The 16,717-nt window shown below is 41.5% G+C and overlaps 1 protein-coding gene across 1 annotated transcript; it reads left to right on the forward strand.

Annotated features, from left to right (window-relative positions):
- Window positions 1-492: 492 nt before the first annotated feature.
- Window positions 493-16,487, forward strand: LOC131192199 (keratin, type II cytoskeletal 5-like). Its single transcript, XM_058171126.1, has 9 exons — window positions 493-1,165; window positions 2,213-2,430; window positions 2,862-2,922; window positions 4,196-4,291; window positions 5,779-5,943; window positions 7,238-7,363; window positions 14,223-14,443; window positions 15,274-15,305; window positions 15,393-16,487. The coding sequence occupies exons 1-9, from the start codon at window positions 629-631 to the stop codon at window positions 15,716-15,718; spliced, it is 1,782 nt and encodes a 593-aa protein (XP_058027109.1). The 5' UTR covers window positions 493-628; the 3' UTR covers window positions 15,719-16,487.
- Window positions 16,488-16,717: the final 230 nt, after the last annotated feature.

A 16,717-nucleotide genomic window follows, 5' to 3' on the forward strand; every position in this document is an offset into this window, starting at 1 on the left:
ATGAATTGCAAGTTGAAAAACCGCTCTTAGGGTGCCATGGGCAATTTTCCACATCGAAGCATACTCAGGCTGTAATTGTAGGCGTGCTTTGAGAATTGTGAAAGCCGGGCTATTGCTTGACAGTCTGCACAGCAGCTGCCTGCCCTGGGACGCTGCAATTTGAAAAGCAGATGGAGAGGCTGATACCATCACCATTGAGAATAAAAACGATTGCTCTGTGTCAGGTCTACTCATCAGCTACAATAATCAAGCTTAAGATATCTTAGTCACTAAATATATTGCACGATTGCTGGTCCTCCTCCTCATCTTCGTTTTCCCTTTTTTTCTTTTAGTAAGAAGGGCTGTGCTGATGGGTAGAGTCAATGTTTGGTAAACTGGAGATGAAGATCTGTCAACCACACCAAACCACGAACACAATATAATGATATCCTCTTTCCCGCCCATGCAAAATCAAATCTAACACCTCCCTGGAATATATAAAAGAGAGGCTGATCCCAGCTCTGTATCCAGAGGAATTTGGCTTTCTTTGGGAACAGCACTCTCCAGCTACTCCTTTACTTTAAACTTTGCCCCAGCTGCTACTAGGCATCTTCATTCTCTCTGTTGCTCCTTTGACCTGAACACAGCAATGTCTTTCCAGACCATCTGCCAAGGCTCCAAGGGGAGCAGAAGGGGCTACAGTTCATGCTCTGCTTTTGGTGGCGGCACTGGAGGTGGAATCAGGCGTAGCTATTCTTCATGCAGAGGATATAGTGGCGGTATGAGAGGCCAATATGGTAGCAGGAGTCTCCATAACTATGGTGGAGTTACAAGGATTTCCTATGGATCTGGCTATGGAGGGGGCATCTGCGGGGGATATGGTGGTGGCTATGGAGGAATAGGTGGTGGCTATGGTGGAATAGGAGGAGGCTATGGAATAGGGGGTGGCTATGGAGGAATAGGGGGTGGCTATGGAGGAATAGGGGGTAGTTACGGAGGAATAGGGGGTGGGTTAGGTGGTAGACTTGGCGGCCCTGGAGCTGGAGGTATTGGCAGCGTCCAAGTGGATCCAAGTCTTCTGCAACCAGTCCGGGTAGAAATTGACCCCCAAATACAGCACATAAAAAATCAAGAGAAAGAGCAGATCAAAGTCCTCAACAACCAGTTTGCTTCCTTCATTGACAAGGTAGGTTAACAGAACAGAAAGTGCTACATTTTTGATTGGTGTCATGGAATGCATGTCAGCTGGTAAAACCTGATGCAATTTGTGTTTAACAATCTAGTAACATCTAAAGTTCCTGATGTGAATTCACATACTGACCCCCTTTATTTGGAAATTATATCGAATATTCAAAGAAACTTTGATATCATGAGACCTCCAAAGACTCCTAGTGACTATTTAAAATGCTTCTGTTTGTTGGACTCTTGGAAATGGATGCATTGAATAGAAGGAAATGTCCGGGAAGTAGTAGAAAACTAGAAAAAGTGATTAGGGTGTTCATTATTAGGTGGATTTTCAAAATGATTTCAGGATAATAGAAAGGGTTGCGACTTCTAAAAACTAGTATGTGTGGAATTTTTAAGACAAAATGTAATTGATTGTCTTATATATGCTTGAATGTTTTCATACAACTTTTTTAAAAAGATATTTTGTAATGGCTCAATCAGTTGTTGGCCTCCAAACCCTCCAAACCTAAGCTGTAACTGGAGACGCCAAAGATTAAAAATGGCTCAGTGCAAATGGCAAGCCTGAAAACTATCGTAAGCTTTTCAAACAATGATGCCTTGTTACTCAAAACATTTGTGTCCATCATTTGTAGTCTATTAAAAAAGAGGCAGCATTTGCATTCCTTGGATGAGTCTGTTTGGAATATTCTTGCTCAGCACAAGTAACCACATAGGCTCTTGTAGAGTGCCTGGGCCAGAATGGAGTTTGAAGGATTTAGAACAAGCCCTTCATTGATTTCTACTGGCAGCTGAAGGAAGTCCAATGAGATTTGTGAAGTTCTCAAAATGCTTGTGTCCTTTAGCTCTTCATCTCATTCCCAGATGATCAGAGTTTCAATTTTACAAAGAAAAGAAAAGTGAAATAGAAAAGGGAACATAGTGAATTTGTTCCTGTCTCTCAAGTTAAGATTCATTTAGCTGGAAAGGTCCAATGTTGCTGTTAATCTTTCCTACAGTTATCCCAATGTATTGTGATGGCAACTCCCTCAAGTAATTTCTTTTATAGGTTCGCTTTCTGGAGCAACAAAACAAGGTATTGCAAACCAAATGGCAAATCCTCCAACAGCAATCACAAGGCATTGGCCCAGTTATGAATCTGGATGGCCAGTTCCAGCAGTTCTTGAATAGCTTGAGGAATCAGATTGAAAATATCCGCAGCCAGAAGGCACAGCTGTCAACAGAGCTCCTAAGTATGCAGCATTATGTGGAAGACTACAAGAACAAGTGAGAACCTCAGAAACAACAGACCACTGTGTCCCTTTCAGCTATTGGCACTTGCAGTCGGGTGATAGTTTGTCCCCTAGATGAGCAGCAGATCACAATTCTTGAGAAACTTTTCCACAAAGAATGCTCTTCGGATGTGCTGCTCCAAGCCCTGGAGAACATAAATATTGCAGTCCAATGTTATAGATATAAGGTTGGGGGATAACATTACAATCAGCGTAGGAAATTCCATGAATAAGGTGGGAAAATTAATTCCTTAATGCTTCTTTGATGAATTTGTTCACATTCTATTCATTGTGTTTATTATGATAGCTTTGTATTTATCTTGACTTCTTGTATTTAGTATTTAGCTTGGCTTCTGTAGTCTATGTGTGATTGCAATCAAAGTCCTGGTCAAGAAATCAATAAACTCACCTTGCTTTTTCTTCTAGGTATGAAGAGGAGATCAACAGGCGCACTACGGCTGAGAATGATTTTGTTGTGCTGAAAAAGGTGAGAGAGAAACATCTGGCAGTTTGCTACAAATATGGAAGGCGTAATCTAAGGGCAGAATTGAATTGTTCTTTAAGATTTCTCCAACTTTTAAGAACTAAGTAATCAGGGCTAACAATTTGCATGTCCTTCCAATGTAGGCCTATCTTTTTGTTGCTCTTGATGCTTTTGCCAAAAATGCTACATGATGCAGTTATAGGATTACATTCCATATTTGAATCTCGTTGCATATGGAAAAGTAGCATGGTATCAAATTATGAATCTCCTTAATACAATTGTTTTCCATCTTCAGGGAGCCTAATGTATTAAAAGTATTTTGAAATGACACAAAACCATGAATAGAAAGGAGCAAATCTCTAGATTTTTTTGTTTGTCAAGTTGCATTTGTCAAGATTAATTGATTTTTTTCTATCACGTTTATACAAAAATGTGAATGCATAATATTTTGATGCTCTTGTTTAGAATAGTATGCATATTCACTAGCAAGATTGCCCTGAAAAATATGTAGGTTTTGCAATTGATTTCCTCTCACAAAGCGTATGGTATATATTTAGTAATTCTTTCTCTCTCTCTCGCTCTCCCTCTCTCTCTTTCATCTATCTATCTATCTAATCTCTATCCTCTATCATCTCACATTTTCCTAATCTTTATATGGCTTTTGTTATTAGCAAGCTGCACAGAAAATTAGACATGTTGAATAACTAATTTTGGTCCTCAGAGTTGGCTAAAAGTAATAATTTGACATTGAAATTAAAATTTATTATCCTTTCTCCTTAACCATTAAAAAGTATTATGCACCTATTTATAAATTTAATAGCTCCTGATACGTTGGAAGAATAAACATGTTCTCCCTGTAATTCACAATGGATCCTTTTAGATTAAGGTTTACACTAGTCAAAAAGATGAAAAAATATGTTTGTCCGGTTCAACTAAGCTTTGCATGGAACCTATTACTTTTATATAAAATGAAAGGTTTCATGTGTTGAAGCTTGCTAATACCTGATTTGATCTGAAAAGGTTTGCTGTTTGCTATTGCTCAATGAAGAACAGAAACAGCAATTTTGTCCTGCTTATATATATTTTCTAGTGTATTGTTTCTTCACATGTTACTGATGAGGTCTTTCAAAAAGAGCTGAAGACTTAAAATTAAACAACCTAACAGGAACATACAAGGCTCTTTGTGTAGACTTGCTAAAAAGAGTTCAGGTATGATCCAACTGGCGATGAGACTTGTTGAAGATTTACACTGACATTCTTCTCAATCCTTTGGTAGGATGTGGATTGTTCCTATTTGACCAAGAGTAACTTGGAAGCAAGAGTTGGTGCTTTAGCTGAGCAGATTACCTTCCTGAGAAAAATCTTTGAAGTGGTAAGGAATGGTTCAGTTCCACTGGTTAGAAAGAAGAGGGTAAATTCAGATTTGTCTTTCTGTATACCATGAGTCTCTTCTCCCAAGAAAGAATCTTATTTCATAAAGGGCATGTTCACAGGATACACCCTTCAGCGATTTTGGTTACAAATGCAAAAAACCTTCACATTATAACAGCAAATGTTCTTAGAATGGCGAGATGGCTGACTTGCTCTTCCTTTTTCACCCATCTAAAAACAAAGGTGACTGGAGATCCTAGACACAGGATGGAGGAAAACCATTTCTTCTTCCAGCTCTCTTTTATGGGTAGTCGACTTACAACAGTTCCTTTAGTGATGATCAAAGTTAAACAAGAGCACTGAAAAAAGTGATTTATGATCATTTCCCACACAACTGTTGCAGCCTCTCCATGGTCACATGATCAAAATTCAGACGCTTGGCAACTGACGCATATTTGTGATGGATGCAGTATGCTGACATCATGTGATCACCTTTTGCAACCTTCTGACAAGCAAAATCAATGGGGAAGCAGATTCACTTAACAACCGTGTTACTAACTTAACAGCTGCAATGATTCACTTAATAACTGTGGCAAGAAAGGTCACAAAGTGGGGCAAAACTCATTTAACTGTCTCCTTTAGCAACAGAATCTTTGGACTCAATTGTGGTCATAAGTTGTGGACTACCTGTACTTTAAATAATCCTTTTATACATCATTATTGCTACATAAAAACAAATCCAGATGCCACAAAGTTCAGTTAACCCCTCTTTAGCTATCCTTCCTGAGTTTGAATGCACACAGGGCCATAGTGAGGTCAGTAAACAGGGTTCAATAGCCTTCCTCTTAACTCTCATTCTGAGCCTGTAGGGAGTTTGAATGTCATGCTATCTCTAACCTTGTTAGGGATCAGTGTGTGATATAAACAAGCACCATACAGGCCCACAGCTTAAAAGGAAGGAGATGAAGCATTAGATAAATGGACAGAAGATCAAAACTAGATAGTCATGAGGTGATTATCTTCACCTTTGCTTACTGAAATCCTCATTACGTCTGCCAGTCATGGTGTTTTTTTTTACTGCTTTACCACATTAGTCTTTATCGTCCTGAAGTTTAGGCATTTATTTTAAACTGAAAATCCTAATTCTGTCCTGGATTCCGTTTGTTTAAAAACCTTACTTCCTTTTATTTTGAAAAACTGTCATTTGCGATTTAAACAACTCAGATCTGAAAAATCTGTAATCAAAAAAGTGTTTGTTTTTTTTTAAATTATACAGGGAAAGGCCCAGATTTGGCCAAAGCTTTTTGTGTTACAGAATGAAATAAGCTTTTGTAGAAGAAACACCAGAAGGGGGTTCTAAATAAAATTATGAATTAAAAAAAAATCATGCCCGGTATGGGGAGTAAAAATAATAATTCACGCGTAGTGAAATAGGGGAAAAGTGAGTCAGATTGCCAGCCTAACTCATGCTTTTTCGATTCTTTATAGGAATTCTCTCAGTACCAGATTGGAGGCCAAGATACCTCAGTAGTAGTGAGCATGGATAATAATACCCACTTGAATTTGGAAGGTATTATTGATGAAGTAAGGAGCCAGTATGAAGAGATTGCTCGCAGTAGCCGAGCTGAGGCTGAGGCTTGGTATCATTCCCAGGTAAGCAATCGCACTGAGACAAGGAAATAAAATCCCCTAATTTATCCTATGCTTTTCCAGGAAGCAAGAACTCCTGAGGATTCAAACCACAGAATCACAGAACATTGCAGTAGGGATTTTCAGCTTCTACTCATTTGCTGAGACTACTATTTAAACAGTTGTTCTCTTTCTCCATGCGGTCCATGCAAATTGGACTTTAGTTTTTCTGCAGACTTCTAAATCTGAATTTGTAATCCCCTCACCAAAGTGCATTATCGATAAGTCTCTGAAGAAAGCATTTTGGCAGCAAACACCATGATTGATATTCTCAGGACAGATCAGCTTTCCCCTGTCTGGCATTTTCCAAAGTTGTAGAATACTTATCTTGCAACTAGGGAAATGCAGTCCTTCCTTATCTGGAAAAGGCCAGACTGAGGAAGGGCGGGAGTGATGAGGCCTAAAAATCTGGCCAAGGAGCAACCAGTCAGTCCTAAAGATGCCCAATCTCAGTGCTGACACAGGCTAGAAATGAACATGAATAGTGAGTTGTGGGGACCTTATTTTAATCAATCTTTTTAGGTTTTTTAAGCCTTTTCATTTTCTGAACAATGCGACAAAAAGCAGTTATCTGAGGCAAAATGGTCCTACATTATCCATCATTTGTATTGACTCTTCAACCAGCCCAGATTCGGCCAATTACAATGTGACTTAATTATTTTTTTTTATTTGCATTTATATCCCGCCCTTCTCTGAAGACTCAGGGAGGCTTACACTGTGTCAAGCAATAGTCTTCATCCATTTGTATATTATATACAAAGTCAACTTTTTTATTGCTCCCAACAATCTGGGTCCTCATTTTACCTACCTTATAAAGGATGGAAGGCTGAGTCAACCTTGGGCCTGGTGGGGCTTGAACCTGCAGTAACTGCAAGCAGCTGCTGTTAATAACAGACTGTCTTACCAGTCTGAGCCACAGAGGCCCCTGTGAAATGATTTAGCACTTCTGCATCTTGGCCCTAAGTTCTTAAGTTTGGACTCAGTACTCCCAACGCTTTACAAAGCCCTTTCTGGGAATCATGATAATCAAACTGATGTCAAATCAATATAAAGTGTGAAAGCCATGGATTTTTGGAGGTGGCTGAAGTACAGCTTCAAGCATCCTTTACCATTAACTATGCTGGCTGGGCCTGCTGGAAATTGTAATTTAGGAATGTTTGTTTGGCCATCCTTTGCCATCCCTGAGCTATTCTGTTTCCATTGTCATCCACTGGGCTGATGCAGCAAAATGTATAATTACACTTTTTCTGCCCAACAGTTTGAAGCTCTGCAGCACACAGCGGGACGGCATGGTGACAGTCTGCGCAACACCAGGCAGGAGATTCAAGAGTTGACTAGGAACATCCAGAGACTGCGTTCAGAAATGGAGCATGTCAAGAAACAGGTATGGAGTATTTAGGGAAGGATTACAATTCAATCTCCCTGGGAGATCCAGGTCACTATATGAGTGTTGAATTCACCTCTACAAAGGGAAAGAATCTCTTAGTGTAAAATCTTATTCTAGGACACGAGGTGCTTATTTTTTAAATCATTCATTTTAAGTGCCTGTTTTTTTTTTACTGCTTTACCACATTGGTCTTTATCGTCCTGAAGTTTAGGCATTCATTTTAAACTGAAAATCCTAATTCTGTCCTGGATTCTGTTTGTTTAAAAACCTTACTTCCTTTTATTTTGAAAAACTCTCATTTGCGATTTAAACAACTCAGATCTGAAAAATCTGTAATCAAAAAAGTGTTGTTGTTTTTTTAAATTATACAGGGAAAGGCCCAGATTTGGCCAAAGCTTTTTGTGTTACAGAATGAAATAAGCTTTTGTAGAAGAAACACCAGAAGGGGGTTCTAAATAAAATTATGAATTAAAAAAAAATCATGCCCGGTATGGGGAGTAAAAATAATAATTCACGCGTAGTGAAATAGGGGAAAAGTGAGTCAGATTGCCAGCCTAACTCATGCTTTTTCGATTCTTTATAGGAATTCTCTCAGTACCAGATTGGAGGCCAAGATACCTCAGTAGTAGTGAGCATGGATAATAATACCCACTTGAATTTGGAAGGTATTATTGATGAAGTAAGGAGCCAGTATGAAGAGATTGCTCGCAGTAGCCGAGCTGAGGCTGAGGCTTGGTATCATTCCCAGGTAAGCAATCGCACTGAGACAAGGAAATAAAATCCCCTAATTTATCCTATGCTTTTCCAGGAAGCAAGAACTCCTGAGGATTCAAACCACAGAATCACAGAACATTGCAGTAGGGATTTTCTGCTTCTACTCATTTGCTGAGACTACTATTTAAACAGTTGTTCTCTTTCTCCATGCGGTCCATGCAAATTGGACTTTAGTTTTTCTGCAGACTTCTAAATCTGAATTTGTAATCCCCTCACCAAAGTGCATTATCGATAAGTCTCTGAAGAAAGCATTTTGGCAGCAAACACCATGATTGATATTCTCAGGACAGATCAGCTTTCCCCTGTCTGGCATTTTCCAAAGTTGTAGAATACTTACCTTGCAACTAGGGAAATGCAGTCCTTCCTTATCTGGAAAAGGCCAGACTGAGGAAGGCCGGGAGTGATGAGGCCTAAAAATCTGGCCAAGGAGCAACCAGTCAGTCCTAAAGATGCCCAATCTCAGTGCTGACACAGGCTAGAAATGAACATGAATAATGAGTTGTGTTTAGGTGAGTGTTTTTAGGTTTTTTAAGCCTTTTCATTTTCTGAACAATGTGCCAAAAAGCAGTTATCTGAGGCAAAATGGTCCTACATTATCCATCATTTGTATTGACTCTTCAACCAGCCCAGATTCGGCCAATTACAATGTCACTTGAAATTTTTTTTTTATTTGCATTTATATCCCGCCCTTCTCCGAAGACTCAGGGCGGCTTACACTGTGTCAAGCAATAGTCTTCATCCATTTGTATATTATATACAAAGTCAACTTTTTTATTGCTCCCAACAATCTGGGTCCTCATTTTACCTACCTTATAAAGGATGGAAGGCTGAGTCAACCTTGGGCCTGGTGGGGCTTGAACCTGCAGTAATCGCAAGCAGCTGCTGTTAATAACAGACTGTCTTACCAGTCTGAGCCACAGAGGCCCCTGTGAAATGATTTAGCACTTCTGCATTTTGGCCCTAAGTTCTTAAGTATGGACTCAGTACTCCCAACGCTTTACAAAGCCCTTTCTGGGAATCATGATAATCAAACTGATGTCAAATCAATATAAAGTATGAAAGCCATGGATTTTTGGAGGTGGCTGAAGTACAGCTTCAAGCATCCTTTACCATTAACTATGCTGGCTGGGCCTGCTGGAAATTGTAATTTAGGAATGTTTGTTTGGCCATCCTTTGCCATCCCTGAGCTATTCTGTTTCCATTGTCATCCACTGGGCTGATGCAGCAAAATGTATAATTACACTTTTTCTGCCCAACAGTTTGAAGCTCTGCAGCACACAGCGGGACGGCATGGTGACAGTCTGCGCAACACCAGGCAGGAGATTCAAGAGTTGACTAGGAACATCCAGAGACTGCGTTCAGAAATGGAGCATGTCAAGAAACAGGTATGGAGTGTTTAGGGAAGGATTACAATTCAATCTCCCTGGGAGATCCAGGTCACTATATGAGTGTTGAATTCACCTCTACAAAGGGAAAGAATCTCTTAGTGTAAAATCTTATTCTAGGACACGAGGTGCTTATTTTTTAAATTATTCATTTTAAGTGCCTGTTTTTTTTTATCATTTGATTTAAGATCTTGAAGCATTTCTGTTTCTCAGGCAGATAACGTTCTGACTCAGTAAGGTAACACATTTCCTTGAAACTTGCCAAACTCCTTTTAAATCACTTCTCCCATCTTTCAACGTGGTAAGAGCTGAACAACAGCACCACATATCTTGTTGCATCATCGTAGCTGAGCTTTCTTCAATATTCACAAGATGAATTGCATTATCTTTATGTAAGTCCAGGTGTGACATTGTTGGCTTGGGTAGCAAAATGGAATGGGTGTTGCAATGTGAATTACACTGGTTTGGGGATAGAATCTTTTCTGCACGGAACCAGTGGTTGAAAAGGAAAGGCTGTGTACCAAGAAAGGGCTATAGTTCATGGTAGAAGACTGGTTTGGCAGGAATAATATCTTAGGAGTCTTCAGGCAGGGCTGGAGAATCTTCATAAATCTTCAAATCTTAAAGATCTGCTAATTGTCATTGTCAGCAATTCTGAACTGGATGAGCCAATGGTTCCTTGTTCTTAGCCTCTAAATAATTTTAATCTGCTCTTCAGTGGTTCATGGGAGAACATGTTGCAAGTGGGAAGTTCAAGTGTTGATGCATCTAGCTGAAAATAATCTGTTCTGCTACAAATATTTTATGCACCATGTAGGTAAAGAATCTCGTCATAGATTGTCAACACAGAATCGTCTTTGTTTATGAGGCTTGTCCCCCAGCCTCAGTCAAGGTCCATAGACACTCTTTGGGACTGGGAAGGGAGCAATAAGTCAAGCCTTATCCCAAAGATAATTTTTTTCAAGAGGAACTTGGACTTACTTTGTTTTCCTTGAAGATGTTTTGCTTGTCATCCAAGAAGCTTCTTCAGTTCTGAAGAACTGAAGAAGCTTCTTGGATGAGAAGTGAAATGTCTTTATTTATTTTATTTATTTATTTATTTAATTTCTATACCGCCCTTCTCCCGAAGGACTCAGGGCGGTGTACAGGCAAGAATAAAACAGACGGTACAATATACAAATTTAAAATGCAGTTAAAAAACTTATTTTAAAAATTGGCCTGAGAAATAAAATATATAATAAGCTAAAAACCCCATTTAAAATTAATTACTAAGAATTTAAAAATTTGGTAAAATCAATTTAAGCCAGCCCTGCGCGAATAAAAAGATATGTCTTCAGTTCGCGACGGAATGTCCGAAGGTCAGGTATTTGGCGTAAACCCGGGGGAAGTTCGTTCCAGAGTGTGGGAGCCCCCACAGAGAAGGACCTTCCCCTGGGGGCCGCCAGCCGACATTGCTTGGCGGACGGCACCCTGAGAAGTCCCTCTCTGTGAGAGCGTACGGCTCGGTGGGAGGCATGTGGTAACAGCAGGCGGTCCCGTAAGTACCCAGGCCCTAAGCCATGGAGCGCTTTAAAGGTAGTAACCAAAACCTTAAAGTGCACTCGAAAGGCCACAGGTAGCCAGTGCAGTCTGCGCAGGAGCGGTGTTATATGGGAGCTACGCGGAGCTCCCTCTATCACCCGCGCAGCTGCATTCTGGACTAACTGAAGCCTCCGAGTGCACTTCAAGGGGAGCCCCATGTAGAGAGCATTACAATAATCCAAGTGAGAGGTAGCAGCGCATGAGTGACCGTGCACAAGGCATCCCGATCAAGGAAGGCGCAACTGCGAACCAGGCGAACCTGGTGGAAGGCCCCCTGGAGACGGCCGTCAAATGATCTTCAAACGACAGCCGTTCATCCAGGAGGACACCTAAGTTGCGCACCCTATCCTTTGGGGCCAATAACTCGCCTCCAACAGTCAGCCGCGGCTGCAGCTGACTGAATCGGGGTGCCGGCATCCACAGCCACTCCGTCTTGGGGGGATTAAGCTTGGGGCTGTTTCTCCCCATCCAGACCCGTACGGCTTCCACACACCGGGACAGCACTTCAACAGCTTCATTGGGGTGGCCTGGGGTGGAGAAGTACAGCTGGGTGTCGTCAGCGTACAGCTGGTATCTCATCCCAAAGCCACTGATGATCTCCCCCAACGGCTTCATATAGATGTTGAACAGAAGGGGCAAGAGAATCGACCCCTGCGGCACCCCACAAGTGAGGTCCCTCGCGGTCGACCTCTGCCCCCCTGTCAACACCGTCTGCGACCGGTCAGAGAGATAGGAGGAGAACCACCGATACACGGTGCCTCCCACTCCCAATCCCCCCAACCGGCGCAGCAGGATACCATGGTCGATGGTATCAAAAGCCGCTGAGAGATCTAATAGGACCAGGGCAGAGGAATAACCCCTGTCCCTGGCCCTCCAGAGATCATCCACCAATGCGACCAAAGCTGTCTCCGTGCTGTACCCGGGTCGGAAGCCGGACTGGAACAGGTCTAGATAGACGGCTTCATCCAGGTATTGGGGTAGCTGTCGCGCCACAGCACTCTCTACAACCTTCGCAACAAAGCGAAGGTTGGAGACTGGACGATAATTACCCAAAATAGCTGGGTCCAGGGAGGGCTTCTTGAGGAGGGGTCTCACCACCGCCTCTTTCAAGGCGGCAGGGAAAACCCCTTCCCACAAAGAAGCGTTGATAATCTCCTGGAGCCAGCCTCGTGTCACCTCCTGAGTGGCCAGTACCAACCAGGAAGGACACGGGTCCAGTAAACATGTAGTGGCGTGAAGTCTCCCCAACAACCTGTCCACGTCCTCGGGAGCCACAGGGTCAAACTCATCCCAAATGGACTCAACAAGACGTGTCTCCTCTTCCTCTTCAAGGAAAAACAAAGAAAGTCCAGGTTCTTTTGGGGAAAAAAAGCATATATTTTTTTTATTTGCATTTATATCCCGCCCTTCTCCGAAGACTCAGGGCGGCTTACACTATGTTAGCAATAGTCTTCATCCTATTTGTATATTTATATACAAAGTCAACTTATTGCCCCCAACAATCTGGGTCCTCATTTTACCTACCTTATAAAGGATGGAAGGCTGAGTCAACCTTGGGCCTAGTGGGACTAGAACCTGCAATAATTGCAGGCAGCTGCTGTTAATAACAGACTGCATTAGCAGTCTGAGCCACAGAGGCTCAGGTCATGATTTGGGACAATGATTTGGGACAATCATGACCTGGACAACTGAGATTATTCAGACATGTTAAGACTTGCAACAAGACGCTTAAAGAAGCTTCTAAGACATGCCTTTTCCATGCTGATGCCTATAGATTGCTGAAGTGCATTAGGAGATTGTTAAGAGAAGTAAGAAGAGTTCACATTTCAGCTGTGCCCAGATATAAGTCCATTTGCAGAAAATTACTACATTGGTCTACCATAGTATGGCTGGAAAAACCCTTTTGAAGAGGTGCTTGATCTGGCACTGATATAAGAAAGTGTTTTACAACTCCCCCACCAACTCAGAGGTGGTATAAGGAAATCGACATCCTACTTGGAGAAATAAGGGAAAGAAAACATCCTCGTTCACAATCTCCAAATTGAAAAGCAGAAGGAATCATAGTACCAGGGTTCCATGTTTTAAAGGAATGATAATTGAAAAAAAAAAGTGGAGTGTAAAATGATTTAGCTCTCTAACTCCATTATATGTCGATGGTGCTTCAGAAAAGAATAGCAAAAAAAATTGTGTCAGAGGATCTTACATTTAGGGCTTGCCTGGACAGAAATTCAGAATCCATTAGAGTTGGCAGCTTATACATTGAAATAAATAAAAAGTAATAATACATTTTTAAAAATTGGATTGATCATTTGGGCTGACAGCTGGAACATGAGAATAAAAAAGACTGTAATATTCAGACAGAGTGCTGGGCTCTTTTACTGTTGCCAAGCACCTACAATGAACCATCAAATTCCCAGGACCAAGGAAATAGTTTGATTTGAGGTCTTAACAGTGTTTCCATACTGGGCATTCTGCCACCAAGGCAGACTCCATTGTAACATACAATATGAACAGAAGCATTTCTTAGATCCAAAGTCCACTTGAAAAAAAAAAAGGGAAAGATATATTGTATAGAAAGTATATTTCTAAAATAAGCTGCCTAAAGAAAAATAGCTTACACTGGGGAACTTATATTTTAAAAGCCTACACTGATGAAATGTAAGTTAACAAAGAATGACATCATGGAAATTAATACTAGAGATTGATATTATCTTGAGATCATTTATGTTAAAACAGAATTAGAGGTAATTATGTTAAAATATACTTGTATTTAGATAGCTAAAAAAAGGCTGAGTTTTAACAGTTCTTTTTTTAAACAAAGCAAAACAGTGAACTCAGAACACTAACATGGATTAATTATTTTTCTGATCTGGACATCTCTAGCTCCCAAGCGCTACCACGCAAGTGATAGTGCAGAAGTATCCCATTATTTACGGTGGGTTTATATTGATGCATTTATTTAGTGGGGAGAGAAAAACTCAGAACTATTGGTGGAAGCCCCTGGAAAACTTCCCAAATGAAATAAAACCACAGCATGATAAATGCTTCATCAAAAGGAGTTAAAAAGATGTTCACGGTGGCAACTAGAGCTGTTTGTTACCTCTGTTGCCTTGCAGTATGCTAAATTGCAGTCTGACATTGCTGAAGCTGAGGAACGTGGTGAACTGGCTCTCCAAGATGCTAAGCAAAAACTGCACGACTTGGAAGTTGCCTTGGCGAAAGACAAGGAAGAACTGGCTCGCCTCCTGAAAGAGTACCAAGAACTGCTGAACATCAAGCTTGCTCTGGACATCGAAATTGCCATGTACAGGAAACTGCTGGAAGGAGAAGAGAGCAGGTTTGTCTGGTGATCCCTTTAAGGAGTGGGACTGGTTTTAAATGGGCCAAGTGTCCACAAGCTAAATCTGCTAAAAATCTACCAATAGATATAAATGATGTCTATTTAAATATCTGAATAGTTGGAGATTGTTTTGTCAATATTTAACACCCTAATTTGGGGAAAGAGGTTTGATTTGGTCTGGAGCAGTGGTGAAACCCAAATTTTTTTTACTACCAGTTCTCTGGGCATGGTTTGGTGGGCGTGGCATGGCTTGGTGGGTGTGGCAAGGGAAGGATACTGCAAAATCTCCATTCCCACCCTACTCCAGGGGAAAGATATTGCGAAATCTCCATTCCCTCCCCACTCCTGGGGGAAGGATGTTGCAAAATCTCCATTCCCACCCCACTCTGGGGTCAGCCAGGGGTGGTATTTGCCAGTTCTCCGAACTGCTCAAAATTTCTGCTACCGGTTCTCCAAAACCTGTCAGAGCCTGCTGGATTTCACCCCTGGTCTGGAGCTCTGACTTGCCTTTGGAAAGATTGATGTGCTTCATGCCATGTGAGTACTCCAGGTCTCATGCTCTACCTTACCTGGATTCCAAAGGTGTTCCCTTTGTGGGTTGGTTTGCAGGTAAGACATGGAGATTCATGAGTGGGGGGATCCACCTTGCAAACAACAAATTGGTTAGGTGATTTGTGCTTGTCAGTTTCAAGCTGTAGCTCATAATTCTATGATTCATATATAGTAGACTATCATATGGAAATATCACTTGACCTATTGGGAAATTGTCTATTTCGCAAAGGAGAATTTTATTTAAAAATCACCTGTGGTTTTTTTGCTTTAAACAGGCTCTCTGGCTCAGGATCTCAAGTCCATGTCTGTAAGTAGTTTATGCCTTCCCCCCGAATATATTTACAGTTTTTAAAGTTGTGAAGATGTGAGTGCTAAATCTGTGTTTTCTTTACAGCTGTGCGGGGTAGTAGCTACGGTGGTGGCATTGGCGGCGGCATCGGTGGCGGCATCATTGGCGGCGGCATTGGCGGCGGCTTTGGCGGCGGCATTGGCGGCGGCATTGGCGGTGGCATTGGAAGTGGTGGTGTCGGTGGCATCGGCGGAGGTAGCTGTGGCTACGGAAGTGGAGGCTATGGTGGCATGATAAGTGGTGGAGGGGCTGGCGGCTCTGTCTGTGGAGGAGGAGGTGGATTCTCTCACGGCTCAGGAAGTGGTTCCAGCACTATCATCCGAAGAACCACCACGTCCAGCTCTTGCACCAAATCTAGCGGAAGATATTAGGTATCTCTCCCGGTCACCCCCAAAGGAAATGAACATCTTTTAGCTGCTTGTGTTAATACAACTCTTTCAGCCCCATTCTGGCAACCCAGAAAAGAACAAACAGTGTCTTCTAAAGCCCAAGATCTGGCCTCTATTTCCTTCCCAGAGGAAACCTGCAGCCAGCTCCCGCAGAGGAGGTCATCGTCCATCTCACTTCTATTGTTTTTGATGACCAGTCATGAAATGGTAACCAAATTCCATTTTAGGACATCCAAGAGAGAAACTCTTGAAAGAAAGGGGGGGATGAATCAACTATGAATCTGGGTTTTGCGTCCTTAAGTATGCTGTATATATTTGGCCTGGTTGGTGGCTGCCAAATAGTGATGTGCATGAAAGAGATCTTTCCTCACTGCCTGGAATCTTCTTCCCACCGATGGTTCTCTTCAGTCTTGCTATAGTTCCCTGCTTCATTGAGGAGATCATTTGTTTTCACTGTATATGTTTGGTTCATGTTAGGCAGGTCAAACTTGTACTGCTAAGTTAAATGCCAATTTTCTTAAACCACCATTGCATTTTCACTCAACAGTTGGGTTTGCAGAAAGACAGGGTCCTGCAGAATCCTGAGCAAGCAACAATTCATGGTTAGGAAATCAGGAATCAAGGACTGTACTGTGAAAACATTCAATCTTGGGCCAGTTTTGCGGATCATGTTGCACCTATCTTCATCCCTTAGGCTTTCTTTCCCATTTTCTTAGGAGCTGATCTTTTTCAATAAACTGCAGTCAAGTTAGATGTTGTCTTGGTTTTTTTTTAATGGTTGGTTTCATGCATATCATTTTACTTCAAAAAATGGACCATCTCTGCACAAACTCCATGTATTATTTTCTCTTCATGAAGATTTAGCCTTCATTTATAATTCTGTATTTGTTTATCTGAGAGTAGGCCTCACTGAATTAATTGGATTTCTTTTAGAGGAAGCATACATTACGGATGTGCACCTATCCCTAAATATGGTCTCCA

Source organism: Ahaetulla prasina, chromosome 2, assembly GCF_028640845.1.
Source record: "Ahaetulla prasina isolate Xishuangbanna chromosome 2, ASM2864084v1, whole genome shotgun sequence".
NCBI classification, from domain to species: domain Eukaryota; kingdom Metazoa; phylum Chordata; class Lepidosauria; order Squamata; family Colubridae; genus Ahaetulla; species Ahaetulla prasina.

What these genes read in the sequence shown, in the direction of transcription:
- LOC131192199 (XM_058171126.1), top strand. Translation starts at nt 629, where the DNA reads ATGTCTTTCCAGACCATCTGCCAAGGCTCCAAGGGGAGCAGAAGGGGC. An exon ending in ATTTTGTTGTGCTGAAAAAG is followed by an intron (nt 2,923 to 4,195) that starts GTGAGAGAGAAA and finishes ATCCTTTGGTAG; the next exon opens with GATGTGGATTGTTCCTATTT. An exon ending in TGAGAAAAATCTTTGAAGTG is followed by an intron (nt 4,292 to 5,778) that starts GTAAGGAATGGT and finishes GATTCTTTATAG; the next exon opens with GAATTCTCTCAGTACCAGAT.